The 11445-nt window shown below is 35.0% G+C and overlaps 1 protein-coding gene across 2 annotated transcripts in view; it reads right to left on the bottom strand.

Moving 5' to 3' along the window:
* LOC120533778 (adenylosuccinate synthetase isozyme 2-like) overlaps positions 1-8911 on the bottom strand; it is a 55959-nt gene extending 47048 nt beyond the window's left edge. Inside the window, exon 1 of one of the 2 annotated variants that reach the window (XM_039760731.1) lies at positions 8831-8911. In XM_039760731.1, the coding sequence (XP_039616665.1) occupies positions 8831-8896 (66 nt within the window). In that variant the 5' untranslated portion in view covers positions 8897-8911. Of the gene's footprint in view, positions 1-2348; positions 2640-8830 lie in introns of those variants that run through there. The other variant, XM_039760730.1, reaches the window with a different exon arrangement.
* Positions 8912-11445: the final 2534 nt, after the last annotated feature.

Genomic DNA, 11445 nt, shown 5'->3' on the forward strand with positions numbered 1-11445 from the left:
AAATTCAGAATTAAATGCTAGTTGATCATTAGAGAAACCATTGTAATTACATTAGAACCGCTAAAACCTGTTAATTCTGTTCAAATGTGTTGGAAGGTACTACCATCTACCAACCTAAGTTCAGTTGTTTCAGTTGTGGATTCAAAAAGGCCCAAAACAAAAAAAGCTTTCACAGGAACCATGTCAGTCTATTGATTTTTTGCATTCCAGAGTCCGCTTTCACTATTGCAGATGATAGTGGTATTTGGCACATATTTATGGAAGAACCCATCTGAGGACCTGTAAGGTGTTTGTTTCTGAAACTACAGTTTGATGCACTTGTCCTACTACTTAGTTGGCCTTCCTTTTCATAGATAGCTACTGTATGCGATATGAATTAAATTCCTTGAAGGGTGCAAATTTATTTTTAATACTGGTTCATTCCAGGAATTAAATTGATGCACCTTGTATGTGTGTTAAATATATGACGATTTAATTCCTGGAATATCTGTGCAATAGATGCTGCTGTCACCTTCAAAATAATCTCCTTCTGCAGTTATGCATTTAGTTAGAAAGATGTTGCAATTGTTTTGCAACATACCTGGAAGTCAGTTCTGAAATACTCTTTGGGTTCCTTTGTAACATTACACTAGAAGTCAGAAATAACTGCAAATATTCACACTTTTATTGCAGTTTTTATTTTAATTAAGTGCCAGAAATCACAAGGAGCTATTCATAAGCCAGGTAGATGATCCATTTGGTAATTGCTTTCTTAGCCAGGAACTCACAAACACCAAGCACCATCATGGCTTGGGACATTGTCATTTTGGATGATCCTCTTCTGGCATCATTGTTCATAACACCACCACACACAGCTTTGAATCTCTTATGCCACTCAAAACACTTCGGGTTTTAAAAACATCCTCACCATAACTCCACATTCAACAGCATTAACATTTTGATAACATGTGGAATATTACATATCTGGGATTTAAATTGTCACACCTCATATATACATAAATATACACACACATTGCTAATTATAATGACACTTTAAAAATGATGCTTAACGCCTTGTTTTGGAGATCTAAGTTGTGTTACTTCAAGTTTTTACCGAAAACTGGCCATTGGGAAAATGTTTCATTTGTAAACTAGATCAATGTTTTACTGTACAATTAAAGAAATACTGTGACAGAAGGGCCGAGCATAAAACTTAAATAAGAAGCCAGACTAAAGATAGAATGACTTGGCAAAGGATATAAAAGACGACAGACTATAGGTTGCCAAGAAGAGCTAACACAAATGACTGACCTTTCAGCGGTGTCTTATTCTGCAAGTGAGCCAACTCTAGAAACGTCAACCTCTATGACACACTTGCAGGATTCAACATAGGTAATGAACACACAACGGTTGGAGTAGTTATACAAAACAGCTCTTTTTAACCGATTTGCAAATGGTCCAACATGCAGTTTATTCATCCATCGTCCAAACCCACTTTTTTAGCATTATGAATTACTTTTGTTCACCTTCATACTGCAAAGTAAAAGATAGTTTAATTTGTGCCATATTCGTGTTTAAAACGTTTCCAAGGACTAAACATACAAATTATTTGCATGCAACTTCGCGACTAATACTTTATAGTTTTTTGTACATTCCAATGGTGATAAATTTAACTCGTACTAAGCAAGAAACTGCATACGTTATGTGCATTTTAAAAACGATATTAATGAATGTGGAAAGAAGGAAAAAAATAAATAAATAAAAGTCACATAATCGCCTGCACATGGGTTTCGCTCAGATAACACTGACCAGGAAGGCACTGCGAAATCGTGGCGATGACAACGTAATAGGCAGGAAATGCGCCAATTCTAACACGTGCGACGAGACGTATAGAGCGTCCAATTTAAACACTCCATGGGTCGAATTATTGCTTTAAAATAAAAACATTTAACTATAAAGATTCGGTGGGGTATACGATAAAGACAAAACAAAAAGGAGACTTGCTGAAGCTTTAAACACAGCTTCAAAATTGTGTACTGGTATGAGACAGACGCAAATAATTCATTAGAAATATCTATAGATACATAAAAATGCGCACTGCTTACAACGCGACTCTCTTAAAGGCACGTAAACGTGCGACAGTTACCGTTACAAATAGCACGTGTGATCATCTCAGTTTAGCGCGAAGTCTCGATAACTAATGCACACAGGAAATAAACTTTCGTCCCATGTTTCGCACTTCTGTTTAACAAGCTGCAATCTTCCGTCCATTCTAGCCAGTCTGTCGCCTGTCCAGACGAGCAGTTCTGAACGGACAGGCGTCAAGTCAGTCGTCGGGAAGGCTCGAGCGCAGCACCCCATAAACTTACCTGGCAGCGACACACGATGTCCGCATCCATAGCCAATAGGTCCACCACCTTCCCTTTTCCTTCGTCGCCCCATTGTGCACCCAACACCACAGTCACTCGATTTCGGGGTTCCCCAGAGGTGCCCAGCGTTGCTTCTCGGATCTCCCGAAGTCGTTTCGGAGCCGGCTCACCATTTAAAGACGTCTCTGGTCCGTTCGAGACACCTACAGTACCCGCCATGCTGTCCTGCCGCAGAAGTAGAAACTAGGAGAGCGCGGGCCGGGAGCGAGAGAGGGGGCGCGGACATACTGCTCTGTGTCAGCAGTGAACATGGCGGCAGGATGAAAAGGGTCCTTTAACCCTTTACTGCCATTTGTTTCCCTCTCACAGAGTTACTGCCATTAGTTATGTAGGAAATGTGCGATTTCTCTTCTCTTCATTAAGAGTTAACTAGTTTAGACGTTTAAAGTAACGCGCGAACTTCCTTCCTAAGGAAGCGCGGCATTTTCTTTAATAACAAATGACACATGCCTGCACGTATTACTTAGCTGCATGCCACAGTTAATCAAAAATTAAGCTCATAAAAATTGTTTTAAAGATGAATATTTATTTGTATTTGCATTTATGGACGCCATATAAAAATAACTTTTTCATCACAAAATTGAAACGAACTTTAATTAAAACTGAACAAATTACACAATTTATTCACGTATACAATTGTTCTAAATCTATAAAAAATAAAATATTTAGTCAATCTAATATGTTTAAACATATTTGTAAAGAGCGACAATGACAATAAAGATCTATCAATCAAAGACAACGATCCATTGACGTCCCTATAACTTCTCTAGTTTTAGTCCCTGGTACCTTCTTTTCACGTCCTTGAAATCCTCATGAAATCTTCCACTCTGCACTTCACTCACAACTCCAAGCTTTTTTGGGGAAAAATTCCAAATGTAAATCCAAATAGTAAACCTTGGGACTTGTGCTGCAACCCACTTCCTCGCAATTAACTGATAAATACTTTACAGCTTCTTCATAATTTGGATTTTTATTGTTACCTAAAAACACAGAAATTGCTTCTTTGAATGATACCCAAGCCTCTCATTCCAGATTGTTTATCGCACCATCAAATTAAGCACCAGACATCGCTTTAATACGGAGCCCCCTACCTCAGGCGAACCCTAAAAAGAGACTCAATTTTTTGATAGATTTTTGATAAACTGTTCCGATAAACCAAGCTCAGTATAAAGTACTGGTTGGAACACTATCTGGATCCATCAAGTTAGGTGTGATGATGTTTTTGGCACCGCGAGATAGGTTTGGTACATGAGGTGATCGCGCGTTACCGCACCCAAACTTAATTTTTTTTTTCTAGCCGGCCATTCCCACTTAACCCAGCGAAAATTCTTGGGTCTGGTATCTCACTCACAACGAAAACATAGTAATTTTGTATGTCTTATACTGTTAACAGAGACGCTGAGTTTTCAGGTACTCGCATATGAAAAAACGGTGCTCTTTGTGTTAATTTTCTTGAGAAGATGTTCAAGGTTCTCATAGTTTGTTTTTGCAAATGCACGCATTTATTACCGCTATGAATAAGTATTCCTTTTAGGTTTATTTTAGTTAAGTTTATAAGCAGTCTCCATTCTTCTGTATTGTAACTTCTGACACGTTTCTGTACAGTTAACTAAGGATCCATTTTTTGTGAAATATACTGCAAACATTTCGGCACAGTTTTGCTATCAAGACAAAGTTATGTCTGAATATAAGTTTTTATCTTTTAATCAAGACCCCGGGAGCTCTACAATATCTTTGGGAAAGCCTACATTTCTTACTAAAGCATTAAGTTCATCTTGAATGAATGAAGGTGGCTCATTGTTCAAACAAATTGGCACAAATGCTTCACCACCTTAAGTACTTTCTCCTTCTGAGCGAGTTTCCACAGTATTGAGACTGTCAGGTGGTGTAGGGATTGGTACATCATTGACACCTAATAACTGTGTTTTTGAAGAAAAAAAAATCTGATGGAGAAAAATACTTTTCATTTTCAAATTCAACACACAAAAATATACATAAATCATATCAAATAAAACCATTTTTATATATACATGCATTATTGTCTAGTGCCACTGTGCAATTAATTAAAAAAAAGAAGCTTTGCCATTTGCAATATTAGTTATTTCAGTTATTTCTTGGTTCTGTAGCAAAAATGGCGATGAAACATCTACCTCTCTAACATATACTGTATCAAAAGTGATCAAAGAATTTCTTCTGCAATATGATGGTACAGTATATTGATAACTAAAATATCCCTTCATTTTGACCAACTCATTTATCTATTTACTGATGTTATGTTGATGGAACATATCAAAGTAATGTACAAGAAAAGGTCAGTCCATTAAATGAAACACTTCTTCAGCACTGGACCAACTTAACGTTACCAATTAAGCTAATGCTTTCAAATGTGAGTAGCCATCAGAACGTCACTTAAAGAAACAGGGTGAACATGCAAACTCCACATATACTGTGAGCAAGCAGGGAATCAAAAATTAAATAAATAAATCACCCATCAATTCATCCTTCTATTTCTTTAACACACTCATTAAGTTACAAGGTCCAGCAAATGACAGACTCTCTCAGGCAGGAACCAACACAGCTGGGATAAGAGTATAATCAAATGGCATACTACAATAACAACTTATATCAGGTTGATTTAAAGTTGCAAATTAATTAGAACAACTTTTTGCATGAAGGACAAAATTGGGATTCATAATGAAAGCCGACACAAACACAGGACATATATGCAAACTCCATAAAATATGCAACAGTATATAAAAGTGACCTTAAGTCACTGTATATGTACTGGTTCTTAATAATTTCAGTTTAGGAGTTCTCATAAGGAGGCTGCTTTCATTAAAAAAAATTCTTAATTCCAATGAATTTTGCCACTGAATTACATGGCTTGCTAGCTTTCTACTTTTACCACATAAGACATTTCTGCCAGTGTACAATTAAATTTTCTTTGAAACTCAAATAAAAATGACTATTATTTTATGCAAATTAAAAATAATACAATAGCATATTTAAAAGAAATGATAAAAGATAAAAATGTGTGTAATTTACATGGATATTTATGAATATTTACTTATAAGCCTGTCTAAACAAATAGGATATTAGCCAAGATCTGAACACTGAAGGAGTGTTCAAGTCTTGTCCTTCAGTGGAAAGAATTTCCACATATAGGGTGCTTTAATAAGTCAATGATTTATTGCCAGCTGTGGCTTTTTATTTATTTATTTTTTTATTGTAGTAACTACAAGATATCCCGCTTCTTGTAAATCGGAGCAGGCAGAAGGGTATTGTAAATGGTAAACCATGAAAAGATGTATAAGTGATCAGCAAAACGGAATAATCAATAGGAAATATTACAGAAAGCCAATGTAAAACTAACACAAGAGTAATATAAACACATTTTCTTGTCTTTATAACCACTCTGGCTGCTAAATTCTAAACAATTGAAGCTTGTTAAAGGGACACAGAAGTGCAGCCACAGAGCATAACATTATAATAATATAAGTATAAAGTACAACTATAATAATCTCGAAGTAAAACATGTACAGTATATATATATATATATATATATATATATATATATATATATATATGCAGCTTTAGAACCAAGTGATAGCACCCCAGTTTTTCCAAAATTCAGCAAAAGAAAATTGCAACTATTCCAATGTCTACCAGGCATGCTTCTATTTTGGAAATCTGTGTCACTTCAAGTTATTTAACTAATATAATGACCTGAATATCATCCACACTGCAGTAGAAGGTAATGTCATATTTGCAAATTATATTCCCAAGGGCTAACATATACAAAGAGAACGGCAAAGACCTAACCACTGAGCCCTGTGGAACCCCACATTTTACCCTGGTTACTTTAGAGTATTTATTGTTTACATGTGCAAACTGATTGTGGTCATTTAGATAGGATCTAAAACAGAAAAGTGACTGTCCACCAGCAAGTTTTTCTAATGTGTTTAAAAGTGGGTGGGTGGCAAGGTAGGTACTTATCCCCAAGGGGAAATTCACATACTCCAGCAGCAGCATACAGATAAAAACAATAAAAACAATATTAATTAAAGAGTGACAAAAACACCATGGTATACAGGATTAAATGCAGGAGTACAATCTAATAATAAAATCAACCACAGTTTTGTAGCCTGGAGACTGCTACCCCTAAACTAACTACTGAAAAAATAAGCAAGTGAGTTCAAGTAAAATAAACTGAATATGAATGGAACAAACACTGCAACAGCAATACACATCTCTAACTTTCATGCTTATTACTATTGGTAATCTCTGAAACAAAGAGTGCGGAGTCAAACTATCAAAAAAAAAAAAAAGATAAATTATCTTATGAGCAGAGACAACCCACGTAAAAAAATGACTGTATTAAAAAAATAACAGAGACCTTGAGGATTTTTTAAACAATTTATTTTTCACAGTTATTTCCCTGCCTTTCATCCATTCATCAATTGTACTCAATCCTACTTCATTGGGTTGTAGTGTGGTAGACCTCAGAAGCCTTAGGTGCAAGGCAGGGACCAAGTCTATAATAGACGCCAGTCCTTACAAGGCCACATTCACTCACACCCACACTTACTCAATACAGACTTATATAGAGTTATAAATCAACCGAACTTTCACATATTTGTACTTGGGTGGGTTGGGGGGAGGAGGGATGTATACAGAAAGTTCCCAAGTAAAGATCTCTTGAAGTCATATGTCCTGGAATTGTGAGACTGAAGCACTTACCAATATGCCACCTCTATTTGTGATCTTTGTCTGCAAATTCAGAGTGAAACTCTTCACTGAAACTAAGCAAAGTTGTTAATGTTGCAACACACTGGTCCACAAGATGCTAGTAGATTAATTTCTAATTTGCTGTAAAAATCTATTTTATCCAAACAGAGTTAGGTGCAAGTGGCATGGAACAAGTGGCTACACTGCAGAGTTCTTTTTTGCCTCTGATTTACATGTGGCCAGAACACAGTTCTTGGAATAAAAACATTGGCCAGAACTCTGGGTTAATAACTATCACAAAAATGAAACTCAAATAGTTGGTTCATCCATTCAGTTTCCAAACCTGCTTTATCCTAAACTGGGCAGCTGGAGTCAATCCCCACAAGCATAAGGTGTATTGGGATCCTAATTTAAATTCTGAAATTAGAAACCAAAAATTTTAATCAAATCACAAATTTAGTGCGAGATAAAGAACAACATTTGAGTTACACACTGATTATGTTTAGATCAGATTGCATATCTCAAACTTAAGAAATCCTGAGATATTAGAATCAAATATTAACCGCTTATAAGATGTTAGACCCAGAGCATAATATATAGCATAGTGTGACTCAAAGATACACACTAAAACAGGTTGGTAGTATTTGGAAAGATCTGGGTTCTTAAAGAACTAGGTGAATTTCTGAAATATTCAAAATACCCAGAATAAGAAGAAGCACACTATACTATTAGTAAGTAATAAGCATCATCACTTAAGACAGTAAATGAAATCAGCCCAGAACTTGTCTTTGGAATATATAGAACTTGTCTCTGAAGATGGTGAATACATCATTGATGACATTTACCAACACAGAATACCAGGATCACATAACTTAAGAAGTAATATAACACAATGAGGTAGCAAATATCAGCCATTTAAACATACATTTTCTTCATACTTTGATGTACTGCTATAGATGTAATTCTAACCTGCTTAATAAATGTGAATGTGTACTAAAGCCTACACTGCCTTCATCATGTGCAATGCAAAAAAAAACAACCCTGGGTGGAAAGATAGTCCAAGCCAAAACACCTTCACTCATACATGCTGGTGCAATAAAACTAATAGAATGTCTGTGTGATAGTGGAGAGACTTATTTATATTGAAGGTATCCCAATTCGTCCCAGTACTTACAGTTACTCTTCTAGGGGACAGTATGGCCTATTGACTAATTTAATGAACTGTAAACCACAAGGCTGCCTGTTTAATTTAAATCCATAACTCACTTTCGGACAAAACATAATAGTAATCCCACCTTGCTCCTATTATAAAAAAATACAGTAACAGTAATAAACACCAGGGAAATATGTTTATCCTAGAAAGGCACTATTTAAATAAAACAATTATATGTGTAAGAAAACATAGATTAGATTAATTTTCCATGTGTAAAAAAACAAAAATAGAAATGGTAGAAAGGATATATATCTTAAAATGATGTTGCATTTGCAGATTTTTTATAAAGAAACCAAGAAAATAAAAAAGCTGGCTACAGCTGATTCCTTAAGAGAAGTTTGACTTGTATTTTATACCCACATTAGTATTGTTGTTTCAATGTAATTAATTTCATTTTCTGTGATCAACTCATGGACCATAAAAGCATTAATAAAACAACATGGAGTTTTGCAGAACAAGTAACTTTGATCTAAAAACTTACTTCAGAATTTTCAGCAAGTGCTGTGAATAGAAAAAAAGAAATCATAAACAGCAGCTCTTCTGTCATGGAGTAGATGTTCCTCCTCCCAATAAATAGTTGTGATGACGATAAAAGGTCATGGAAAGATCAGATGACAAATATATTTAGGACAAGAATTTTAGATGCCAAAATTATAACATGCTATTTCTAATTTAAATCAAGCTGCCCTAACTGCAGAACCCTTACCATATTAGCTTTACAAATCCTCACTGACCTTGAACAATGGCAAAATGCAGCATGTCCCTTCTCTCCAGTTATTGCATACCTTACCTGCAATATATTGAGTAAATATTAACAGATATTTATTGAAATTCATAACAGTGCTTTAAAGAAATAATATTGGCCATACATATACTTTTATATAACATTTTGTAAAAATAATTTCCACTAACTAGACAAATAGCAGGCATCTTGGTCAGTCTGTCAGTTTGCTGTTCTCTGATCTAAAATACACTGTGTATACACATAAACATTCCTAACATTGTCCAGATGGACGTTACTTGATGCAACAGCACACTAGGTTCTGGCATTTTAAAACTTTCCCTGCCAATTAGTACAAAGCTTCTTAGGGAGCTAAGACACTGTGTACCTGTTTGACTCCAAATTTTGGGTACCATTTTGGCTTTGGTGTTTTGATTTGTATCAGTTTATAGAATGCCCCAAGATATTTACATGTTGTAAAAGTTACAGCTGCAAGGAGCCAGGAGATCCACAAACCAGAACTGGAGCTGTAACCTTAAGCTCGTTCCACCTCCACCCAACAACCATAGAAACACATCTTCAGCTATCCTCAGTGACCACTGTGACATTAAAGTGAACACATTGTTCGAGAAAAACACTACTGTAGTGTTTGAAGTCACTCATCCTATCCTCAATCCATTATGCAAATATTAAAAATTAGTAAAAGGCCAAATTGACCTTTTCATTTTCAGAAGCATGCTTTTGTGTAACAAGGACATTTATTTAAATAGAACATTTTCATATCTGAAAGTGTTTACAATAATACTGGCTAAACAGAGTTACAAAATAGTGTAAAAACTAAACAGATATTTATAATAGGTTATATAAAACAGTCTGTGATGGCCTTGAGCCCTGTGCTAGTTGGAATAAGATACAGCAACCTCTGTGACCCTGGTATCAATTAAGTGCAGTGAAAAATTACATGAAAAAAATATGAAAAAGTAGAGATACAAAATATCCAGCTTAATGACAAAAACTATGTCAGATGGCCAGGGAGGAGAGAATAAAAACCTCCATCATCATGCAATCTCCAAATATCTAAAATCTTTTACAGTATGTTCCCCAGTCAAGATATAATTCACAGTAAATGCAAATGAATGATTTAAACAATTCATATTTATACTATTTTTTTTAACTACTGGTCTAGATTTATATAGGGCAGCATCAAGGATCCAGTTTGCTTGATGTGAATCCTGTTCCTTTATTTGGTTTTCATCTGCATGGAATTTGCACCGTCTTGCTGTATCTGAGAGGGTTTTTCTCCATCACATCCAAATATAAACATTTGGATAATTTGCATTTCCAGACTGGACATGTGTGAGTGTGTGTGGTCCCTATAATGGGCTGACATTCTGTCTGGAGTTGTTTCCAGCCTTGCACCTGATATTGCAGAAAAATTGGCTTAGGCTCCTATGACTCTAAATTGGATTATCAAATTTAGAATGTTACATATTTTAATATACAGTATTAAATATTTGTTAATGGAGACCTTTAAAAGATAATGAAAAAAATCACACATTGCACTGGTATATATGTTTTAGCAAAAGTCAGTCAGTAGTATTTTGCAATCACTAGATAGTAGAATTCCCAAGTCACATGCCTATTCTGACTGCTTCCATCCTTTGTATTGTTATAAGGGCATGAAATAGTAACTTGATTCTAGACAGGAAATGGTGAAAGGATAGCCAAGAAGTATATATCAAGGTCAATGTAAACTTTATTATTCCTTATCTGAAAATTGCCCATGTGTTAATATTAAATAAAAAATGTCAAAAGAAAGACAAAAATAACTGAAAAAATGTTCATATGCACATTACATGCTTAAAATCCATTTCATTTCATGCTGAGCTACTCTTTTTTTTTATCAGAATCAGTTAAATGTCTGTGCTGCAGTGAAACTCTTTCATTAGCAGGAAAACTAAAGCCATACACAGTAAAAGAAAATTACAAACACTCTAATCTAAATCTGCATAAATTGGCAAATTACAAGTATATACCTGAAGTGTGAAGTATAGCAGTTTTTTCAAATCATTAAATGCATAAAAGTAGTAACAGATAATATTTAAGAAAAATACACATATACGCAAACACAGTATTAGGAAAACTAGAGGCAAGGTATGAATGTAGTCAGTTAGACTAATCTCCAATTATCATGTTTCAAATTCAGCATCATGGGCACCAAGCCACAACCACAGTTTTATCATTGCGTGCTGATGTTCACAACTGGCTAAAAGATGTTCCTTCTTTTATTTTCCAATTATCTTGCTCTGTAAAAAAGGGAAAATACATATTATTGAAAATAACTATAAATTTGTCAATAACACACTTTCTATACT

Source organism: Polypterus senegalus, chromosome 8 (genome assembly GCF_016835505.1).
Source record: "Polypterus senegalus isolate Bchr_013 chromosome 8, ASM1683550v1, whole genome shotgun sequence".
Lineage (NCBI taxonomy): Eukaryota > Metazoa > Chordata > Cladistia > Polypteriformes > Polypteridae > Polypterus > Polypterus senegalus.